This window comes from Mustela putorius, unplaced genomic scaffold (genome assembly GCF_011764305.1).
Source record: "Mustela putorius furo isolate JIRA1106 unplaced genomic scaffold, ASM1176430v1.1 tig00003869_pilon_pilon_pilon, whole genome shotgun sequence".
Classification (NCBI taxonomy): Eukaryota; Metazoa; Chordata; class Mammalia; order Carnivora; family Mustelidae; genus Mustela; species Mustela putorius.
Window position 1 is genome coordinate 15,440,037 of NW_025422021.1, and position 24,907 is coordinate 15,464,943.

Here is a 24,907-nt window from a genome sequence, read left to right on the forward strand (position 1 = left end):
ATAACAACAAAAACAGGCCCTATGCCCTGTCCCTCGAACAATTAAATCAAACTCTCTAGAGGGGAAGCCTGAGACACTCTTTTTAAAGAGCTTTCTGGTACTGTGTACCCAGAGTTGAAGACCACTGATAGAGATGCTTGATGTAGAGTATAATTTTCATTAATGGAAGACTAATAGTGCACATTAGCAACAAGGGGCAGAAAAGTCATATAAAAATTTCTGGGAGATTTATGTTGGAATCTTCAAGTGATCAGCAACGGATAAAAGTACATTTTTCCCTTCTGAAATAATCTGAAAAGAGGAAATCATCCTGTTCCAACTTTAGTAGACTCTTGCTACTCAAAGGTCTCAATCTGTGAATCCTCCATTGTTAAAATCCACAGTCTTATTCTGAATCTTTATTTCTAAAAATATGCTCTGGAAACAGTTTTTTTTTTCTTCCCCTTTTTAACTCATTTGTCCAGAAAACCTTACCTGATATGAAGCTATTTGTAGTTCTTTCCTTAGGTTTTTCCCTTAGGTCCTTACATTTAGAGTATCAAAAATTTTTTGAGATCTATTTATTTATTTTAAAGAGAGAGCATGCGAGCAGGGTTGGGGCAGAGAGAGAGGGAGAGAGAGAATCCTCAAGCATGCTTCCTACTGCGAGCAGATCCTGACTCAGGCCTCTATCCCAAGACCCCAAGATCACAACCTGAGCTGAAATCAAAAGTCAGCTCCCTCACTGACTGAGCCACCTAAGAGTCCGTAGAGAATCAATTTTTGACCCTTAAAGGTCTTATTTCAGATAACTTCAGTTAAAAGCTTAGTAATTTAGATCAAATTTGAACACAGCTGGGAGAATGCTACCATTCCACTTAAAAGAATGGTATTGGCCAGGCCCCTTAATCTGTTTGACTCTCCGTGCTTGTCAGTAAAATGGGAATGACTTCACAAGATTGTTGGAGGACTAAGTGAGAACCTGTGTAATGTTAAGTAAGGTATCAGGGACCTAATCAACATTTAACAAAAGTGAGTTATTGTTTTATTATTTCTAATAATATATGATATCCTGGTCCGTCTTCCTTTTCTAGTTAAACCTATACTGGGTATTCACTGTGTCACCAACATCCTGGTAAGTACCAGAGAAACAACCATGAAAAAGGGAGACACTGTTTGTGTCCTTCATGAGCTTTTCTTGACTCCCTCATTGGATACATCCTAAACTAAGACTGACTAATTGAGTGACTTCCTTAGATAGACAAACACACACAATGATAGGGTTATTTGCCCTATTGGTGAAGAACTTCTCTAGTTTATAATTCATTCCTAAAAAAGAACTTTCTTCCAACTACCTCATTAATTCCATCCTTCTTTTTCATTCCTCACCCTACCCACAAATGTGATTTCTGCCATATGTTTTGGGAAAACCACCACTGTTACAGAAGTATCTAGTTCTGTCATTTCCCTTACTCTATACTTTCTCTGCACCCTTTCCTGGTTTATGTGTTGTTGAAACATCCTAAGAAGAACAGCTCATTCCTTGTCTAATTCCTGATCTAGTTTACATCTGGTTGCTCAGGAGATCGAGTATCACTAGCAGCACTGCAGAAGGGGATTTTGGGCGTTGACTCAGGGATAGGAAGGAGGGTGAATGTAGGCTGATTTATATCTATTTATCAAACTGTAGTTAAAGGTGATCACGTAGTAATTCATAGGTGACAATTATCCTATGAAGCTTCAACTTTTGCCTGTTCTTACCTTCCTAGAATCTCTTAGAACAGGTTGTTGCCCCGTTAGTCTGAATGCACCCTAGGTCCTAAGCCCTAGATCTTGGAGGCAAGACTGTACGAGTCTAGTGGATTCTCTGCCAAGGTTCATTCCTGGTGTTGCACTAAAATCCACTGGACTAGGTCTAGTGCAGTTTACTTTTAAAGATGAACCAACTGTCAAAGAATTAACATCTCTGAAGGGTTAACTGCAAGTTGTAGAGTCTATATCCACTTGACATGGATACTTTATCTATTAACCTGTTTTCCCTGGACTGTCCTCTATTTTGTTTTTATAATCCCCTTGCTCTTTCTTTCCAGTTTATCCTTTTCCCACCTACCCCTTAAATGTAGCTATTTCGCTGGCCTCTTTACTGTATATACTGTAGGTGAACTCTTCTGTACCCCAAGACTGACTCCCACATTTTCTTCTCTAGCACAGAGTTTTTCTCCGATTTTCAGTCCTGTATATCTTTTTGCTCATGAGGACTCACCTTGGAAGTCCTCTATCAGCATCTCAAATTTGTCTCCCAAACAGAACCAATTATCTAACTCCCACTCCCAAGCCTACCCTGCTTCCTGTATTCCCTGCCTCTGTTAATGTCATCACGTCAGCCATCCACCTTCCATTCCTCACTTTCTCTCACCAAATTCTATTTGATTCTACTTCCTGGGCTCCTGACCGGTCCTCTCCGTCCTTTCTACCTTCCTCATTTCTTTGGTATCCATCGCCTTTACCAGTGCTGAGGAAACTGACTTATCTAAAACATAAATATGGTTATGAGTCTTCCTTAGAATCACCCATTTCCTTCCACTCGGAATAAAATTGGTGGATTCCCGTCTCACTTTGTGTGCTGGTTTTCAAGTGATGTCCCAGTGTCCCCTCCTGCTATTTCCTCTCTGTGTCTTCCACTTGGACTGTCCATGTCTTGTCTTGCTTTTTATGTCTTTGCGTCAGTCACTCTCTTGCTCATTTCTCTCTTGTCCATCTGCCTGAAAATTGCTTATCTTTTATGATACTGCTCACCAGTGTTATCTTTGGCAAAAATTCCCCAACATTTCTGTTTACCTCCCATATTGCTTTCATAGTCTTCCATCTTAGCACATGTCACACTGTTTTGTGGTTGCATGTTGGCATGCCACCTTTCATACTAATCTCTGCTCCTTGAGAGTAAGAATTATCTTTAATTTGGTAGCCAGAGTTTAGCACAACATTTGCTACATAAGAAATTACACAGCAACAATTGTGTGGTTCTGAAACTATTTACATAATGTCTTCAAGTAATGTAAAAAGCTTACCAGGTCATTTTAATTCTTACATGAGTCTCCTAAAGCAACAGAAACTCAGAAATGTTAAAATCTCATTTTTATGAGCAATATACATTATAATTATCTTTTGAAGCCAAAGTGTCTATTCTATACATACATGCATACATACGTACATACATGTATCTTTCCAAATAGAAGCAGAATATAGAACTAAGTTCTGCCTATTTTATTTATTTAGCTTAAAATGTCTTACTAAAGGTGAGAGAATCCATCATAAAACTTGGCTTTTTAATTTTAATTTAGCAATATCTGTGGAAACTGAATAAAGTGTCAAATGTAGTTTTCACTTATTTAAATTAAATTTGACTTAAAATATCTAAAATATGTTTAGGATTTAGGGGAAAAGTCATTTTCCTTCCCCTTTGCCCTGCAAATTTGATTGAGTATCATGGTGCATAGTATGTAATTATATACTGAAACCCTTCCATATACCTTTTTTTTAAAGATCATTGTAAAGAAAATCAGCTTTATCTGTGACTCAGGCTGTCATCAATGTTCTCTTTTTTTCTTTTTCTTTCTTTCATTTCTGGTGGCCTATATTAGAGTTTAATAAACATGTTGCTCTGTTCTTAGGGTCAACTGCAAGCAGTATTTTATTAAACCAGACATTGCTTTTGTAACTCAAAGTAAGGCAAATCTCTGTTGCCTGTTTAGAGTCATTTCAAGTAAATCTTAGTGCCATCTTCTTTTTGCTGTTAGATTTTGTATTTGTGTGAGCTGTTGAAAATAGCTGTGGAATAACAATGAAATAGATGCTTTTAATTTTCTAGTCTTTCTTGGTTCTGTCAGGATTCACAAGTATTATCAGGTGAACAAATTTGAGAACATGCCAGTTTCTGAGTTTTTGAAGTTGCTTTGTAATCTTAACTGATTCATTTGGAGCAGAGGTTCATAAGTTGCGGGCAAATTCCATAAAATCAAAGCCACTACTTTAGATGTATGCCTAACACTACCTGTATACTTTTGCTTTCTTATGGATTTCCCCCTTTCTTTATAATCAATTCAGTGAAGTCCTTTGGCCCCTTGGTCATTGAGTTAAGATATCTTTTTAAAAATACTCTAAATTTGTTTATAAAAATAATTGTGTGCCTATCACATAATAGATATTAGCCACAGTTTACAAGGTATTTTTTTCCCCACTGGAGAGAAATCCCTAATATTTTATAAAGTCAGTAGATTATAGCTAATTATAGCAATGTACTCTTCCAAAAATGTAATTTTCTTTTTTTTTTTTTTTTAAAGATTTTATTTATTTATTTGACAGAGAGAAATCACAAGTAGTCGGAGAGGCAGGCAGAGAGAGAGAGAGGGAAGCAGGCTCTCTGCTGAGCAGAGAGCCCGATGCGGGACTCGATCCCAGGACCCTGAGATCATGACCTGAGCCGAAGGCAGCGGCTTAACCCACTGAGCCACCCAGGCGCCCCCAAAAATGTAATTTTCTTGAGGGCAAGATATCTTTGTATTTTTGTTAACCATAAGAATACATTGTTTATAGCTTATAATGTTTAGCTGTTGGTTGAATGAATGAATTGAGCTATGCTTATAGGAATGAATAGCTGCTAATGCCATTTATCATTTCTGTTTATAGGTATTACCCTTTAATGAAATCTTCTTGCCAGCAAATCTATGATAAAAAATATAAGTTACAGAAGAAACTATAACTGTTATTTGTCAAGTGGCAAGCTTTTAATGTCAGAATGGCTCACATAAAACGACTAGTAAAATTACATCTTAAAAGACATTATCATAAAAAATTCTGGAAGCTTGGTGCAGTAATTTTTTTCTTTATAATATTTTTGATTTTAATGCAAAGAGAAGTAAGTGTTCAATATTCCAAAGAGGAATCAAGGATGGAAAGAAATATAAACAAAAACAAGGTGTTTGATTTAATGTTAGAAGCTGTAAACAATATTAAAGATGCGATGCCAAAAATGCAAATAGGAGCACCTGTCAGGCAAAACATTGATGCTGGTGAGAGACCCTGTTTGCAAGGATATTACACAGCAGCAGAACTGAAACCGGTTCTTGACCGCCCACCTCAGGATTCCAATGCACCTGGTGCTTCTGGTAAAGCGTTCAAGACAACCAATTTAAGTGTTGAAGAACAGAAGGAAAAAGAACGTGGAGAAGCAAAACACTGTTTTAATGCTTTTGCAAGTGACAGGATTTCTTTACACCGAGATCTTGGACCAGACACTCGACCTCCTGAGTATGTTGAAGAATATTTGTTGTTTACTGTTTAAAATTGAGGTTTCAGGGGGAGAGGGATTAACTAAGGAATGTGCTTGTTTTTCAGCCACACTGAGGCAAAATATCAGCAATTGCTGTTTAATTTGTCTAATTATGCTTTTTCTTATTATTGAGGTTGTCCATACCTATGCTCAATGAGGCACTGTAGATGTGAGAACTTGTTACCTTACAAACTGGAAAACTAAATTTTAGATCTGATTTCTGTAGAGCCACATAGAAATCCTCTATTCTTAAATGCTTTAGTTTTCTAATCTGTTAAGTAGGGAATAGGGGGCAATTTTACAGGAAATGTGGGAGGCAGAGGAGCTGTTTCTTTTCCTCTGTGTATTGTTATGAAATAAATAGAAATGTTTAAAAAAATGCCAAGACTTTGGATATTCTATAATATTCTTATTAGATAAGAATATTATATGAAGTAAGTCACAGACTTTGTGGCTACTTTCAATATTGTAATTGTATTTCACAATGCCGTCTAACATTTTGTAACCTTTCTTTTGAGGAACAATATTGTTAAATTGCACATTCAATTATGTTTTTTTACTCTAGCGTTTTCTTGATTATCTTATGTATAGAGTTGTCTCCTTTTGCTTCAGAGAGACCAACACTACTTCCATGTTATCTCAAGTACACAGTATTTTTACTATGGTTTCCCTCCAGATCCTACTATGTTCTCCTTACTTATCTTTGAGGTAGTGTTCAAATGCTCTATTTGAATTCAAATAGGCTAAGATAAATTCTACCACTTTCAAATCATCTGTTGATTTGTTGAAAGTGTAAGGTAGACAAACTACAAGTGATGCCTGCACATTTGCTTTCTGGTTATGGTAGAATTATATTTGGAAGTGAACCTGAAGAAAAGAACTTTTATAGACTTAAGTCTATGGCTTCACTTATATTTTTCTAGATGTATGATCATGAATACCTGGTGAGAGACCCTCTCATTCTCACTATATGAATCCCTCGATATTGAAGTTGTGTAGATTATACTTCTGTCTCTCTATTCTACCTGTGTGATTCAAAGTTAAGGTGCTCATCATTTTTAAATCAATGTGTGAAGAAACAATGAATATCTATAAAATATTCTGCCTTTATAACGACACAGAATAGTTTCTTATGTTAATAGTTAAAATGCAGTATTGCATTTGATTTGGGGAGAGGTCTTAATGAAAAGCAATCCACATCACAAATTAAGAAGCACAATTTTTATTCTTTGATGTGACAATGTCAGCTCAAGATAAGTTTTTTCCGTTTGGGAGAAGGGGGTGGGATTATGGACATTGGGGAGGGTATGTGCTTTGGTGAGTGCTGTGAAGTGTGTAAACCTGGTGATTCACAGACCTGTACCCCTGGGGATAAAAATATATGTTTATAAAAAATAATAAAATCTTTAAAAAAAAAAGATAAGTTTTTTCCCCCTCCGATAAAGCATGAGGAGCTACAATAATATTAATTAATGAAATCATTTTAAGTGAAAAACAACTAAGCACTCAAAACAACCTTTTTTGGGTAGAAACTGGATATCTAAAACTGTGAAGAACTGGTGAAGATTTAACACTTTCTTACTTTAAATTTAACCTATATAAGTAAGGAACAGATTTTCTGAAGAATTGCTGCTCTTTTCCATGCTCATTAGAAGTATAGATCCAGGGTCTCCCAAAGGCAGATGTTCCTGTAACTGATAATTTAAGCATCCATCTATATCCCAAATTTTCTGAATGGTTTGACTGGGAATATGCAGTCAGTTTGGCAAGTTATTTGATTTCACTACTTTAAATGACATGTGAAAAAATGTCTAAAGCATAAGTTTAACATGCTTTTTAAAATTGTTTTGGAGTAATTGGAGTTTATGAAATCATACTGTGAAATTTTATTATCACTTGCATTAATGGTATAACATGACACCTTTGCTTGATATTAATAGTTATCAGTTAAGCAGATAAATCCTAGCTTAAACTGAGGGGAAGCCTTGTAAGAGTAAAGTGATCATATTTTATGTGAATTTTTGTGAGGTTTTATATTTTAAATTTCAAAGCCTTTTTGTAATTCTCAATTAGTATATTGATTAGTCACATGACAAATAAATATAGGGGAATTTCTTTTTTAATCCCAAAACTCCCTTCCCAAAATGCTTATAAAACAATTAAGTCATAAGGGTTTTTTGGTTTTGTTTTGTTTTAAGGAAAATAGCATGGAGTTTTTAGTAATTTTTACTTTTACTTTATATTGGTTTGTAAACCTTTATGTCCTAAAAATATAAGCTTATATTTAGTCATTTGTTTCTGTGTAATTGTGAGTCAAGAGTAATTATGAATAGGTAGTTTGTGTTTGGACTTTATTTCTGATTGAGTTTATCCAAAATTCAATCTAAAATAAATCATTTGCTTTCATCTGTCAGTGAGGATGAATGTGGTTATTTGCTTCTGACTATGCATATTTATTTGAAATCATGAAAGCATGAGAGAGCAAAATCACTTTCACTTATAACCTTCCTCTCCTTTTCTTACTCAGCAGTGTTGACATACTCTGTTAATAACTTTATCTTCAATCTAACTCCTTTTTTTATCACTACAAATATTCCACCCTAAAGACCTCTTCTCAGAAAAGGATCTGAAACACATTCATATTGAGGTATGGCTGTGAGAGTGATTCGTGAGAGTTTATAGGATATCTCTCTCAGGGTGGCTTTCCCAGGCCTCTGGTATCATAGTGGGGGTTCTGGTTTCTCCATTGACCCTCACAGAGCATTTGAAGTGTGCTAGGCTCTTATCTCCATAAGTGAATGATTTACGTCCTTATCTTTGGGCTTGAACAGCACTGTTGGATTGTTCACACACTCTATTTGTTGTACCCTTTGTGCGGGAGGATTTTATACTCTGTTGTCTAAAGTTGTACAACCATTTATGATTTTTAAGTGAACTTAAAGATAGTTATTTTATTTATCTTTACCATAGACCACACATCTTTTGTGTCCCAGGGTCACTTTGTTTGGTTTTATAGTGGTCTGAAGCCCTCTGCTGCATGTTAAATCTTTTGATCTCACTTCCAACTCAGTAGGTGAGGGACTGTGGTCAACTTCAGTCTCAAAGGCTGGAGACCATACAGAGCCGTCCACACCCAGTGGCTTCATATGAAGATTATTTTCTTTGAGGAAGACGTTATTATAAAAATGAATTCAAGATCAATTTGTAACTAATGTGTTTAACTAATGGTGGTAGTACCATTAATCAGTCAAAAACTATTTATGATCGCTCTCCTTGTGCCTATCAATGTTTCTTAAGACAACAGGATCACAGGATTTTTAACATGGACTTGGGATTTTTATTTAAAATTCTTAAGTTTAGTATTTTAAGATGCTAGATCTTAGTCAAGTAAACTATGGGTCGATCAGATTATTGGAGCAAAATCTTTAACACAGCATGGCATATGGTAGCAACTTAATAAGTCTTGCTGAATCATGAACATAGATTATATGGTAAGCCATTTTGTTCCCTTTTGGTTCAAGTATAGATTAAATTGATTTTAAAAACTTGAAAATTATTACATACTTAGGAAAATAAGAATCCCTGCAAAGATATATATTCATTTAATAAAGTTGCACTGTTTAAAAAATTGCAAGCAATGAGAAAAATGAATGATTTCTACAAGGAAGGAGAAAAACTTGGTTTTTATTTGAGCAATTACAAGTATTTGCTATTTTTACAGGTTGTCTCACTTGTAGGTTATTTTAATTTTTTATAAAATATTATTTGTGTTTTAGAATTATCTTGTTGAGAAAACTTACAATAGCATATTTTAATTTTTGACATGTTGTCTGTATCAGTGGATATGATCTCTGTGTAGAAAAATTTGTTGTGATCTATTTATATTTACATAACATTAAGATCAACTTACATAGAAAAAATTTGTCCACTATTGTTTCTATGGTGATAAAGTCTAAATAATGATATTAGTAACGACATAGCTGTGAAATAAAGTAATAGAATTCATAATTGTTTTTCTACTTCTTTGACTTCTTCTAGATGTATTGAACAAAAATTTAAGCGCTGTCCTCCCCTGCCTACCACCAGTGTCATAATAGTTTTTCATAATGAAGCCTGGTCCACGCTGCTTAGAACTGTCCACAGTGTGCTTTATTCTTCCCCTGCCATACTGCTGAAGGAAATCATTTTGGTGGATGATGCTAGTGTAGATGGTAAGAAGGCACATGAAAATTAGATTGTTTCCCAAGTAAATCCATGTGATGTTGTCCAAAGTCTATTTTATTATATTGTACTCTCTGCATGCCACCTCAGAACTTGAGTATAATACCCTGAATGGTAGGTATGATGGATGAAAGTAGAATCTAAGGGTGTCCATATTTAAATATTTTAGAGTTCAGAAATGTATGAAGTACCATGATCCATAACTTTGTAGTTCTCAGTGTAAGATTTTTATTGTAAGGCATAGTGTTTAAGAACACAAACTTGAATCTTGACTCAGGCCATCTTGGCTTGAATCCCAGCTCTGGTCCTAACCAGCTATGTCATTTGGGCAAATTACTTAATCCCTCTATGCCTTAGTTTCTTTTTCTTTAAAATGGGGAAAGTGCCATATTTCATCAAATTTATTGTATAATACATCATTAGTTTGTTTACCACTTGAATAAAAAACACAGCCAATTAAGCAAAGATGCCACTGATTATAAGTATCCAATTGTGCAGCTTAGGAGTGATGAAATACATAAGTAATGCGTAAGTCCTGGTGTTGTTTTGAAGATAAGATGAGTTAATATAAATAATACATTAATTAGTAATATAAATGAGTAGATAAAAATCATTAAAGAGTCACTACATTCTGTTTTATTTTGGCTGCTAAATATTCCAATATTGTTTACAAAGTTAGCTAAATTCTTTAATGCATATATACTTAAACTTGTAAGTCAATTGTCAGTTATTAAATTATACATTTTTAATTGGAATCACAAAGCTAATCAAATACCCTAAGTTGCTAAATTTTCAAACAGTACAAGTATTCTAAATACCGATCAGATACAGATTATTTCAATGGTCACAAAATTTATTCCTGAATGAACTGGGTTTGGATCCAAATTCTTGAAGGTCAAATTCCAACTCTAATTCTAACTAGCTATTTCCTCATCTATAAAACGGGAATAGTAATACTCTTCCATCAAATCCAAAACAACATCTCTTTTAAGATAAACCATCATTTTATGTACTATGAAAAAAGAAAAAGTTACCGCTTATTAAGTGACATGTCACCAATAACAAGATTTATCCAGACTTATGAAATGATAATAATTGAATAGAGTATAAGATTATTAACTTGATTTATTTAATTATTTCTTCATATAATCCTCAACATTTCTATTATTTCAAAATACCATGAATGAACTGAGATTATGTTTTGAAATTACATTAGCATCTAAGTGGACTAAGATTGCTTATCACCAAAGATTGTTGACCTGGATGTGAAACCTAGTCACCAAATGGGCAAGTTTTTTAATTTAAGTCTCCTCTTTATGGGTAACACTACATACAGATTTATGACTTGAATTTCTAGTCCTTTTACCCAGGTTATATCACTACTTAATTGTAATCGATGAATTTATTTACTGCCTATGGTGTTCTGAATTTTTTCCAATTCTTTCTACTTGGTCTGCAGTCCATAGAGTTTTAAGAGATTGAAGTTCTGAACGTCTCTGATACATTTTGTCATTTTAAAAAAAATTTTTTTTTAATTCCTGCTTTGGTTTTGTGTGCTTTCTTCTCCAATTATTTTTATTTTGTTTGATTTTTCAAGCAGTGAGAAATTAGGGCCACAATAAGGCTATTGTAGTAAGCCTTTAGTCGAAAGTAACTTCTGTTATTTAATTATAAATTTAATTTATATTTTTTATAAAAATATAAAATTTATAAATTTAATTTTAAAATAAAATTAGTAGACTTCAAGGAAATCAGAAAGAAAGGTGGGGACCTTAGATGCCTTAGTTAGTTAAGCATCTGCCTTTGGGTCAGGTCATGATCCCAAGGTCCTGGGATGTAGCCCAGCATCAGGCTCCCTGCCCTGAGGTGGAGCGTGCTTCTCCCTCTGTCCCTCTCCTGGCCCATGCTCTTTCTCGCATGTGCTCTCTCTCAAATAAATAAAAACTATTTTTAAAAAAAAGAAAGAAAAATGATATCCGGTCATAATCTTCCTATTTCATTTTAATTTTTCTATTTCTCTTAATCACTGCCTAAATAAGCATATGTTTATCTAATTATATCCATGTAAGAAATCAATTTTGAAATCTGACATTTTCATGTAATATTCTTATTAGCTCATTTCGTTCACTTTCAGAAATTTATTTTTGATGACCATGATGGACTAGATGCATTTCACTTAACCATTCACCTTCACTTGCTCCACAGTGTTAATATATATCATACTGTAAAATGAATATCTTTGTGCTAATGTTATTTTCCTCTATTTGAATTGTGTCTTTAGGTAAGTTAGACTGCTTAGTCAAAGGGCCTGAATATTTTTTATAATTCTTTATTACAATTAATAAATTTGCAACCGTTTTCTTGATGAGGGATATCTTTGCATACCAATGTAATTAATTTGTCTTATTGAATAAATGGTCTAATGATGAGTACCCCCTGTGGAAAATGTGTCCCTAGTCTAAAGAAGTGTGTGAGGTAGAAACGATAATCCCTGATTTCAGTTGGTTTAGGGAAGAGCAGCAAAAATATGTGGATAATCAAGTGACAGAGATAGGTAAGTCCCAATGATAGTAAAACAAAAATAATCAGCATTTTCAGAGCATAGACCATGTGGTAAGCCCTGTCTTAAATGCTTTATTTGTATAGCAGTCTTTCATTTTATCTTCCCAGCAATCCCTGGTGAGGGTATTATTATCCCCATCTTAGAGATAAATTGAGGTATAGGTAAAATAAAATAACTTACCTAAAGTCATGCAGCTAAAAGTAATGGGTGCTATAAATAGATAAACCCAGGAGATCTGATTTCACAGCTTTGCACTCTTAGCCTCACAAAAAGATGGTTATGGATGGGGATTGAATTTAAGGGACAGGTAAAAATTTATAGGAAGTTCAGAAGTTGTGGGTAAATAAAAAATGCCTTAACAAATCCAACAGTGGGACAGTTCACTAAAGAAATCTGTAGTGACTCCATTTAAAAAAATCAATCTCCATTAAGGCCTTTGAAATGTTTTTATATAAGTTTCTATTTTATAAGTCAAGACTATGGTTAAAACAGGAAAATCCATGATTTATATTTTAAGACAAATTACAATCCTGCTTGCTTTTCAGAGAATTAATTCTGAGGTACTTAAAAATTTAAGTTTAAAAATTTAAAAATTTAGTCTCTTACTCTGTGGCAACAGTGTTTAGACTTATTTTCTACAGAAGTTGTTCATGGTCTCTCACCTCCTGTATGAATGTTTTAGGCTTTGAATAAGCAACTCATTTATCTGTACCACTGAAGAATAGTAGGAAGAAAACATACATAATCACAGATAAAGTCATCTATCATTTATGCTTCTGAAATCTGGCAGAAGCAAGCATCTACCCTAGGACATTTAAAAAAATTTTTTTTAAATGTATTTATATGACAGAGAGATACACAGGGAGAGAGGGAACACAAGAGGGAACACAAGAGGGGAGTAGGAGAGAGAGAAGCCCTTTCCCGCCGAGCAGGGAGCCCAATGCAGGCTCCATCTCAGGACCCTGGGATCATGACTTGAGCCAAAGGCAGACGGTTAAAGACTGAGCCACCCAGGTGCCCCTACCCTAGGACATTGATTTATGTTCTCAGCATTCCAAGATCTTTCTGAGGCTATAGTATGGGCCTAAGAAGGCTACCTGAGGAACTATATTATATACTCAAAAAGAATCATGAATTTAATGGTGAAAAAGCAGACTTATGAATTTATTTCAAGATATGAGCAACACCTGACTAACGTGATTAATGTGTTTTCTTTTACCTACTGTTTTAACTCTTGCTTCTATGTCTCTTATCCAAATTGGAATGTTGAATATCTTAAATTATATACCCATTAATAAGATTTAGCCTATTTTAGCTTCATTCCTCACTTACATGCTCATTTCTTCTGTCATATTTTTACTGGAAAAAAAGATTTTGTGTCAGAGGACTCCAGAGCTTTCAAAAAATTTTATGCTGATTCTTTGTAAAAATATTTCCAACTGTTATAACCTTGGACTTTTCCTATTTGCCATTTTCCTTAATATTTTGTTTTTAAATTATTTTGATCACTAAGTATCAGAGAATCCTTTGATACTTGTCATTTTTCTTGAAATTTCCAGATTTAAATCCCAGTTTTAAAAAGTGTCAAATATGTTTTTGGCCAAATTCAGTTTCCCTCACTCCCTTAACTAATGTTCTTAGACCCCTAAATGAACTGGGGTCTTTTTAACTCCTGGGGTCTACTCCATTTGAAGTCTCTGCTTTCCCCCAAACATATTTATTGATATTGCATGTACAGGATAAGTCTGTGTTATAACATTTTGTGTTATAGTAGTTCAGAAGTTAAGATTTGTGTATATGGCTATTTTTTCATTAAAGAGCTCAAGATACAATTTTCATCTTAATGGAAGAATGTGTGCAACTGTTGAGATGATAAATGTAGAGATATCATTGCTCTGTGGTTTATTAGATTTCATATGTTATATATGAATATAAACTTAGGAAGATTTAATCCTGATTTTTTTTTCTTACAGAGTACTTACATGATAAACTAGAAGAATATATAAAACAATTTTCAATAGTAAAAATAGTCAGACAAAGAGAGAGAAAAGGTCTGATCACTGCAAGGTTGCTAGGAGCAACAGTTGCAACAGCTGAAACCCTCACATTTTTAGATGCTCACTGTAAGTATGTATGTATAGACATAGTTGTAACATTTTCCCTCTGCTTCCTTATAGTTTAAAAAGTGAGGAAGACTTTTCTTTAGATGACTAATTCTATTTTCTTTAACATCATTTTCAACTGGTGATTATAGCAATGATGTCTGAAGCAGATTACAGCTCTGGGTAGGGACCTCCTTTAACTTACATGGAGTTCTTACCTCCTCTGTGTTTTGGGCTCCTCAACTCCAGTATCCTTCAGTGACCAGCTTCCCTGGCTGGGGAAAAAATTGCCTGGGCAATTTTTTCCAGACACACAGTCTGTCAGAAAAAAAAACAAAAAAACTATTTTTCCTTATTATTCTTGATTCTTAAAGTTTAAAATGAATGAAAGTTTTAAGTGCAATGAATTCTATCTTTAAACTTTGTTCTGGTCCTGATACTTAAAATTTCTGTATTTTAGTTCTTTTTTCAAAGATTTGCACACTTCTCTTGTGCTATATTAGGGATACCCCCTTCCAACTTCTTCTGGCATTTCTTAATGAATATTATCAGTTTTTATTTTATTGCTACTGTTTCTTTCCCTTTAATTTTTAATGGTTTTGTTCTCCAGTGTCAATGATTTTAAGTAAAATATATAGCATATAGCATTTTTAGATTCCATATTTAGAGTGCATGTTAGGAATTACTAAAATGTCAGTTAGTCCCCCAGCTGTAAGTTTAGTGGGTTATGCTCTTTGTATGAGTATTTAGTTTTGAATTGAGTTGGCTAGCCCTTTGATTATGTTTGACCTGGCAAATGGTTTTGGTTATATGCTAGTTTTTACAGAGGGCTTTTGGACTTGCTGAGTCTCTTTAGAGCTCTCAAATCCAGTACTCTCTTAATACCTGGCTCTTAAATGAACAGAGAGGTCTGAAGGTAATCCAAGAGAGGTGTTTTAAAAAGAAAATGGTTTATTCTCCAATATTGCCTCTGATGGTCCAGAATTACAATTATGTCAGACTGGGCATTCTTCCTCTCAGGCAAATGTATCTGATGTATCTCCTTGATGCCAAGTGGTCCTCCTAATAACTGCCAAATTCTCCTGATGGGGAGACCGGGGTAGGACTGACTCTCCTGAATTCTGTGTGTTAAGTGCGCCTGGCCCACAACCAGGGCCCAGACTTTTTTATAGCATTCTTTTGCCCCCACTTTCCATTAGGGCTGGGGCAGGTTTGAATGGTCCTTCTCCAACTGCTAAAATCAAAATATTTTGACTCCTTGACTTATTTTCTCCTAAGGCTCAGTTAGAGAAATGAGGATTTTGATTGCTATACCTTACTTAGGGAGACAAGTTTAAGTAATTCAGAACACTTATAGGGTTAGGTGGCATGAATCAGCAAATAGTTACTTTTGACTCATAGCCCATTTCAGAGGGAAACACAGATCTGAAACTTAAACACGCCAGTGTCATTTTACCTCCTAAGATTAAAAAAAAAAAAAAATCATCTCCTGTAAATAAACTTCCTAACTATGCTGAATTTTGCTTTACCTTTTTCACTCTACCCTCATCTCATCACAGAAACCTTGAAGAAATCTCCTTGGGGTGCCTGGGTGGTTCATTGGGTTAAGCCTCTGCCTTCCTTTTGGATCATGGTCTCAGAGTCCCAGGATCGAGCCCTGCGTCGGGCTCTCTGCTCATCAGGGAGCCTGCTTCCCCCTCTCTCTCTACCTGCCTCTCTGCCTACTTGTGATCTCTCTCTGTCAAATAAATAAAAAATCTAAAAAAGAAAAAGAAAAAAGAAATCTCTTCAATGTTCAATGCTCAAAATTACAATTGACTATTATTTGTTTCTCTAAACTGTCTTCAAAAAACAAAATAGAAAACCCTCAGTGTTTTCATTGGCTTGATTAGAATTGTGTTCCTTCCAGGTGAGTGTTTCTATGGCTGGTTAGAACCTTTGTTGGCCAGAATTGCTGAGAACTACACGGCCGTGGTGAGTCCGGATATTGCATCCATAGATCTAAACACGTTTGAATTCAACAAACCTTCTCCTTATGGAAGTAATCACAACCGTGGAAACTTTGACTGGAGTCTTTCATTTGGCTGGGAATCACTTCCTGATCATGAGAAGCAAAGAAGGAAAGATGAAACCTACCCAATTAAGTAAGATGATAGCTTTCAAAGTCGTATATGCAGTTCAGTTATTTAAATACGTATTCACTCTTTGCTTTTTACAGTTTTTGCCTCCAAGGTCATTCACACTAACAAAATAAAGAACACACACATTCTATGTAGGGAATAAAAAAAGCCATATATATATACTTACTTACGCATGATATTACCAATTCGGAATTAGAAGTATGTGAGGTCTTTCGTCTTCCTCATAATCGTTACTTCAGAATCTTAAGGCTTGGTTAGAAGACACTTCATAATTTTATTCTGTTGGGAGAGGATATTTAAACTTCTTCCCTGTGCCCCCGCAAAACTTGACTCTGAAGATAGCATTTTTTGTTTTTATTAATCTATGTAAAACCTTTGAAATTGTGATCTCTCTTTAATTTTGGGGGGGAATTTATTTCAGTTGGCTCTTTAAGTAAGTTCTTTTTTTCTTATTTAATTTTTTTTAACAAAGTTTGACAATGGATTATTTTTCAGAACACCCACTTTTGCAGGAGGCCTTTTTTCCATATCAAAAGAATATTTTGAATATATTGGAACTTACGATGAAGAAATGGAAATCTGGGGAGGTGAAAATATAGAAATGTCTTTCAGAGTAAGTTTATAAATATAGTACATATTAAACAATAAAATACACATTTCATCCTAACTGGTTGATACAGATTGTCATAGATGTGTGCAGTCTTTACTTTTTGTGCTTTCTAAAATTTAATTGCTAGAAATTCTAGAATAAGGGTATTTCTCTTAAAATGTAACTTAATATATTTACTTGTTGCTGCCAATGTAACAAGAGGAATCAGTTAAACGCCTGTGTCCAGCCAATAACACCAATTAATGCACTTGTAGCTACTGAATTCCAGCCAAGATAAATATAATTCAATCTAGTGCTTCAGGAAATGGGTTGATTATCAAGGGAGTCAGAATGGAAAAACATTTATGTATAATTTTAAAAAGACATTAACTCTTTGCATTAAATGAGCTCCTTTTTTCCTATGCGTATTAAAAGTTAATATGAGAAACAAAACAAAAACTTTGGATGGTCTCCAATATACTTACTTGATTTCATGAGTTCATTTTCTGCAATGACTCTATCATTCATTTTTCATCTATTAGGCTGGAATGTCGTAGGAAAAAAACTGAGCTAGGACTAGAAGATTTAAGTTTTAGCTCTGGCTGCAACACAGAATGGCAATGATGAGCTTAGTTAGCCAAATTTGAGCTGCTCAAGGCAAGGGCCTTTCTTTATTCACTTAAGCCTTCCCAACCCCTAACACATGTTAGATTTCAGGCACAACTTGTTTTAAAAAAGAGAGAATATGACCTCTTGCCCTAATACTAGTACAGACTATTAAACATGTCTTCATTTTGGGTTTTTTGCTTAGTGACTATGGCAGAACTGATTGCCACGGTATTTAAGTGAGTAGGTATTGATTTAATAATTTCCCAGATAAGTTTTTTGACCCACTATCTCTAAATAGGTATGAATATTTTTAAACAATGACCAACTACTTCACAAGATTGTACTTGGGTATTATCTGGAATTATTTTCTTAATTACAAAATTGAACATGCAAGGGTAAATGTAGTCTGGGTCCACTTACTCCGAGACTGCTAGTTCCTTCCATACAAGAGAGAATCTTTGTTTCAAGTGAACTGGCCATGTATCTTATATAAGAAGATAGAAGTCAAAATACAAAAGAGCCTTTGGTCTTTGGTATACATTAGAGTGCTGACATAATTGTTTGCAAAAAAAGAAATGTGGGATTTGGTTTTTATGAAGGATTCAAAATCACTATTTTGTTAAATTACTTTCTGAAAATATGTCCTTGTTGTATTTAGTTTTTGTACCATTTCATAAAATTGTTTTTGTTTTTTTTTTTTTTATATTTAAGAATTTAAGTTGAACTGGCCAGGAACAGAGACTATTTGAAGTTTTAATAAATTTCTTTTCTACATTTTATTTTTATTAGTACCTTAAAGATGAATTTAAAAGCAACACTTGGTTTTGTAAATATACTGTAAATTAAACAAATATCATTAATTATCAGGTATGGCAATGTGGTGGGCAGTTGGAGATTATGCCTTGCTCTGTTGTTGGACATGTTTTTCGCAGCAAAAGCCCTCATACCTTTCCAAAAGGCACTCAGGTGATTGCTCGCAACCAAGTTCGCCTTGCAGAAGTCTGGATGGATGAATACAAGGAAATATTTTATAGGAGAAACACAGATGCAGCAAAAATTGTTAAACAAGTAAGTTAGAGCTAAATAATTAAATCATGCTAAAAATCCACGCCAAATTCTCATATTCTTTTACTTACTTGAGTCAGTTCAAGAATAAAACATTGTAAAAAATTATTTCTGAAGTTGGTTTTTAAACTCAAAATATATAACTTATTGATGCCAGTTTTTTCTCTTTTTAAGGAAAAAATGAAGTAAATGGCTTTTTTAAATATTTAGGCATTCCACTTGATGTTACTCTTTAAATATGGAAGATACTTAGTTTTTGTAACTGCCTTGGTTCAGGATATTCCTGAAAGAAAAGTAAGATTCAGTGGAACCAGTTGTAACTGGTTTGAGGTGATGTGATTAACACCCAAAGGAAGGTGCTAAGTGGCTTTTTGAACTGGAGATGGAGACAGTGTCAAAATGTGGCAGGAGAATAAACCAGGAATATCAAGCCATTTAAAAAAAAAATTTTTTTTTTAAGATTTTATTTATTTATTTGAGAGAGAGAGCATGAGCATGAGCGGAGGGGAGAGGCAGAGGCAGAAGGGGAAGCAGACTCGCTGCTGAGCAGGGAACCCAATGCAGTGCTTGATCCCCAGACCCCTGCAATCATGACCTGAGCCAAAGACAGACACTTAACCGACTGAGCCACCCAGGTGCCCCAAGCGCTTGCCCCCCACCCAAGTTCTAGTTCCACGGCTTGCTGGAAGGGTTTACCCTGGCAAAGCCCCTTTGAGACGTAGAATGAGATAACACTGGTTGAGAGGTTGGCCTGGCATGGAGTATATGCTCAGCCGACCTTCTTCTCTCTGCTTCTCCATCTTGAGGGACAACATACTTGCATGTCTCCCAGAGTAGTTATGAAATAAAGAAGTAAGTGTTCACAAATGTATGGCACTGTTGTTACTGACCTGTCATGGATAAAAGCTCTACAGAACTGTGATGCTTAATACACTGGCCCTGAGGTCCAACAGGTTCAGTACTGGTTGTGGTAAATGAACTAGACATTTTAGGAGTGTGCCTCAGTGAATATGCCCCCAATCCTTTGGAAGAAAAGTGCTGATTTGCATGGGGTATATATTGAGATTAAAGGGGGTCAACATTTTGACTGTTACAACAAATGGTTTGGTTACCTCTTTTCAGTTTTTCTTTGGTTCCAGTATCTCCCTGCAACATGTTAGTAAGATGCAAAGTCGGAGTGCTAGTGGATTAGCCCAATATCTTTTCATCTAAGGCCACCAGAACAAATTGGGCAGACTGTGTACTGCGCACGGGTACGGGGCTGCGCAGGCAGGTGTGTGCGGACTGCACCTTATACTCCCTTGTCACCCACAAAGGGGCAAGCAAGCCAGTAAACCCTTGTTTTTATCACAGGGCAAACGGATCTTGTTACAAAATACATAAGTTAGCCAGAAGTCCTTTAGAGTTTTACACTTTTTGCTAAAACCCCTGGATTCAAGACAGGTGTTGGCAGAGAAAATATTTACCTTAACTGAAATAGTGAGCTTGAGTGTTTAAACTTTTCTTATATTTAGGTACCAAATATAGTTTTTCTTTAAAATTTTACCTATGGACCCAATACTTTTTCAGTTTAATAGTGTTCTCTAAAAAATTTTTTTCTTAGTCTTTTTAAAATAAAGGAAAATGGGGCGCCTGGGTGGTTCAGTGGGTTGAAGCCTCTGCCTTCGGCTCGGGTCGTGATCCCAGAGTCCTGGGATTGAGACCCACATCGGGCTCCTTGCTCAACGGGGAGCCTGCTTCTCTCCCTCTCTCTCTCTGCCTGCCTCTCTGCCTACTTGTGATCTCTCTCTATCAAAGAAATAAATAAAATATTTTTTAAAAAATAAAATAAAATGCAATTGATTAAAAACTTGCCTTTTTCTGCTAATACATTGTTATTGTTAAGGTGTAAGTGACACTCTTTAAACTAGAAAAAACTTATGCCCAACTGTGTTGTCTTTTGTAGTCTTGACTAGAGAAAAGATATAAATTAGACTGTATTGGCAACCATCTTTTTATTTCTTTATTTAACTTTTTTGAGAAAGAGAGAGAGTGGGGGAGGCCAGGGGCAGAGGAAGAGGGAGAATATATATAAAATGTGTAAGTAGTTTAAATACTTAAGCTCATCATTTCAATTAAGGTAAATATTTTCTCTGCCAGCTTCAGTCCCAAGGTGGAGCTTGATCCCCTGACCTGAGATCATGACCTGAGCTAAAATCCAGAGTCATGCTTAGGGGCGCCTTCATGGCTCAGTGGGTTAAGCCTCTGCCTTCAGCTCAGGTCATGATCTCAGGGTCCTGGGATCGAGCCACGCATCAGACTCTCTGCTTAGCCGGAAGCCTGCTTCCCCCCCTCTCTCTGCCTGCCTCTCTGCCTATTTGTTATCTCTCTCTCTGTCAAATAAGTAAATAAAATCTTAAAAAAAAAAAAAAAAGAGTCATGCTTAGCTGACTGAGCCACCCAGGTGCCATAGCAACTATTTCTTTATACCTTCTTCCTCACACCTCACTTCACAGATCATTCTTGGGTATAAAATTAGAATTAATTTTGGATTCTCCCACTACCATTTCTCTAGAGATCTTTGCCCCAGTGAGGGAGGTTTGGTAGCAGAAAGAAAGAATAAAAGAGCATTATGTCATCACCCGCGCAGGTAACTTGGTTCTCTTTCAAGGAAGAAACAAGCAGGGAGGCATACTTATTGCCTGAATAAACAGTGAATTCAGTTAAAGTGCATCTTGCATTTTGGCCAGAATTCTTTTCTGGCCCAAATATAAATACAAAACATTTGAACTCTTTTACTAGTGCTGTTCTGATTAAGCATTTGTTTTACTTCTCATCTTTCTCCAGAAATCATTTGGTGATCTTTCAAAGAGATTTGAAATAAAGCACCGCCTTCAATGTAAAAATTTTACATGGTACCTGAACACTATTTATCCAGAAGCATATGTGCCAGACCTTAATCCTGTTATATCTGGATATGTGAGTATTTTCTGGCTCCTTTTTGCTTGGTATATATGCCTTTGCCACAAACATTTATGTGGTCCAGGGAAAATTTCCGACATATTTTCTGGTTTATGGCTTTTGAGATTTTACATGTACTATTTATTAATACTGCTTCCTGAGATGAATTGAAAAAAATATATATCAACCACATAGATTACATTTTTTTTTAATAACTTGAAAATTTTCCTTTAGATTAAAAGCGTTGGTCAGCCTCTGTGTCTGGATGTTGGAGAAAATAATCAAGGAGGCAAACCATTAATTTTGTACACGTGTCATGGACTCGGGGGAAACCAGGTGAGCCCTGCACTAAAAGTCCTCGCTTCTCACTGACACAAACAGGAGTAGGTTGTCAGAAGTCCCAGATCACCTTTGTATTCGGGTAAATGGTTGTTTAAAATGTTTTAGGTTAAGTTTGGCAATTAATATTAAAGTTGCTGAGTGCTTGATTTTGACTCTCATTCTGGTTCTGAAAACAATTTGAAGAGGCTCACTTAGTAGAAAGGCAAATGAAAAAATAATAGGATAAAGCCATTTGACATTTAAAAACAGGATCTTCTATGTGGATCTTTGATGTTGGGGGGACTACTGGCAAGGTGATTTTGCAAAACTATACGTAAAAGCTATATTTACTTAAATGCATTCAGTAGCAAATTGTATTCAGTGTAAATACCAAAAGAGTAGTATTAGAAGTTATCTTTGTGGGTCATGATATTGTTTCAGTATGTTGTTGAATAAGGGCATGTTCTTGATTACCCTTCACTGGTATACCTGCTCAAATGTCACATGTGAGTATTTGGCCTGCCATGGGTACAGAACTTACAAAGATAACATTTCTAGTTTTTAGCTTCCTTGCCTTGCCTTTTACAAGTTTTCTCCTGGAAAGATAGGACCGTCTCATTTGTTCATTCAACAAATTCACCGAGTAACCCCTGCGTGCCAGACGGATATTCTGCTGGATTCAAGCAACTTAGATTCTAACTCCTTCAGGAAATCTACATTTCAAAGCCAGTGGTCACAGTCAGCATGGGAAGGTCTGGAATAAAGCCTTCAGAGCGCTTCAAGATTATGAAGGAGGGCATCTGAATGAATTAGACTGGGCGCCCATACATTTTCCTTGGAAAGCAGACATTTGAAAACATTTTTTGGAAGATGCTAGGAGTTAGTGAGGTAGCTGGTTGGAATGAGAACAGGATGAGACGAGTATGAAGAGGGGTTACAAAGGAGAGGAGCTGGTATGTCTTTTTTTTTTTTTCTGTGAATTGCAGGTATTCGGGGAGGGAGTCCAAGATGTGTATGGAGGATTTTTACAATATTAAATACTAATGATTTTGACAATATTAAATATTAAAAACTCCTGTTTTAGTAGGATGGAACTTTAGTGATGTCAGTTTTAAGAAGAGTCCATTTACCTCTTCGTCTATCCTCTTCCATGTTTCCTTCTACTCATTAGCCTCAGCTAAATTTAGTTCCAATCCCTACTCATCCAAATGAACCAGTCGACCAAGGGTAGGTGGCACAGATGCCCAGAAGCCATAGCTAGTGAACAGGATCCATTGCCGGATGATTAAGCTGTAATTCTGAAATGGGATGGAGATACACATACACAGATACCCACACAAGCATATGTATCTATATATCTAGATACATATCTATCTACACATGTGTATATGTGTGTATATATAGGAAAATTTAAAATATGTATATATAGGAGCACCTGGGTGGCTCAGTGGGTTAAGCCTCTGCCTCTGGCTCAGGTTGTGATCCCAGGGTCCTGGGATCGAGGCCCACATCAGGCTCTCTGCTCAGCGGGGCGCCTGCTTCCTCCTCTCTCTCTGCCTGTCTCTCTGCCTGCTTGTGATCTCTCTCTCTCTCTCTCAAATAAATAAATAAATATTTTTTTAAAAAACTTGTAAATGTTAAATACGACATAGCTGACTTTTTAAAAAACTCCATTGGGAATGGAGAAGTAGTTCATATATTCTTTCAATAAATATTTGTCTATAATGTCTATAATGTCACTTGCACTGCTACAGTAGTGAAAAGGGAAAAATCTCTGCCTTGTGGAGCTTGTGTTTTTCAAGGAGAAGGGGAAAAAGAGTAATTTTGGACATAAAGAAAAATGAAGCATGATAGGTGGATAATGTGAACCTGGGGAGTGGGAGAAGGGTTTGTTTTTGGAGGTTCAGGAAGACCTCTCTGAGAAGGCAACTTTGGAACAGAGGCCTAAAGGAGTTGGAGAGGAGCCGTGTTCCAGGAGGGGAGCATCCTGGCAGAGGGGGTGCAAGGCTGGAAACTAGGGGTGGGTCAGTGGAGCAGTCAGAAAGCCAGTGTGTGGCTGCAGCAGAGTGGTCTGGGCAGACAGGGTGGGAAACAAGGTCAGAGACATCGATAAGAAGCCTGGTCATAGAAGGCTTTGCAAGCCTTCCCTAGGAACTTGGATTTCATTCTCAGTTTGACAGAAGCCATGTGAGGGTTTTGAGCAGGAGGATACTATTTCCCAGTTTATATTTTAAGAAAATGACTCTGATTTCTAGCACTGTAATATAGCCATCGATTTTATTTTAGTTTATTTCCTTTAATTTTTTTTTCAGTCAAGCACTGCATTTAAACTGCTTTGCAAATTTTAGTTCCTTGAGTGCTAAGCGTTTTGAGATATCATCTAACCTGACCATTTCTTTATGTGCCCTTTTACTGTTTTGACCAGATAATGATCTTTGTATAACATAAAACTCCATTGTAACAGTATTTGTATATGCCAACTAAAAGTAAATATGTTGATAATGTGGCTATATTGATCAATATACTGGTACAGTGCCGTGTAAGTCATTATGGCTTTGTAACACTGAGCTTTGTTCCTGTGCTTCTTATTCCAGGGTATTTGTCCTGGTTCTAGGTTACGTTTCCCCAGTGTTCCCAGGTAGCTAATTGCATATTCTTTTTGGTTGCTAAAGTATCTTCTACTATTTTCTATTCCTTATAACTTGCCTTTTAATTATTTTTTTAAATGATGTATGTGAGGTAAAATATTGGACAGACTTTCCTACCATCTTTGAGATCCTAAGATTTATCTCTCTTCAAGAAGGATAGCTAAAATGCTGTTTTCGTGATCTACACTCATTTTCATTCAGTGTCTTCATCTGAAGAACTATCAGTTATAAAAATGATGTATATATTTGTGGAAGAAGCTAAATTAAGCATGAGGCCAAGACCAGGGGAACCCAAGATTAATTCAGCTAATGTTTGTGGAGTGCCTACTCTAATACACATAAAGGGTTTAGAAAAAACCCTGCTTAGCACATAAGAAGGGCTCAATAAATATTAGTGCTA

The 24,907-nt window shown here is 35.6% G+C and overlaps 1 protein-coding gene across 4 annotated transcripts in view; it reads left to right on the forward strand.

Annotated features, from left to right (window-relative positions):
* GALNT3 (polypeptide N-acetylgalactosaminyltransferase 3) overlaps positions 1-24,907 on the forward strand; it is a 45,820-nt gene that overhangs the window by 17,504 nt on the left and 3,409 nt on the right. For 3 of the 4 annotated variants that reach the window (XM_013052028.2, XM_013052027.2, XM_004743992.3), the window contains exons 2-9: positions 4,666-5,286; positions 9,347-9,519; positions 14,066-14,215; positions 16,104-16,338; positions 16,831-16,948; positions 18,401-18,601; positions 21,425-21,556; positions 21,773-21,874. In XM_013052028.2, coding sequence (XP_012907482.1) covers positions 4,775-5,286; positions 9,347-9,519; positions 14,066-14,215; positions 16,104-16,338; positions 16,831-16,948; positions 18,401-18,601; positions 21,425-21,556; positions 21,773-21,874 — 1,623 coding nt within the window. In that variant the 5' untranslated portion in view covers positions 4,666-4,774. Of the gene's footprint in view, positions 1-1,073; positions 1,115-4,665; positions 5,287-9,346; positions 9,520-14,065; positions 14,216-16,103; positions 16,339-16,830; positions 16,949-18,400; positions 18,602-21,424; positions 21,557-21,772; positions 21,875-24,907 lie in introns of all 4 variants that reach the window. The other variant, XM_013052026.2, reaches the window with a different exon arrangement.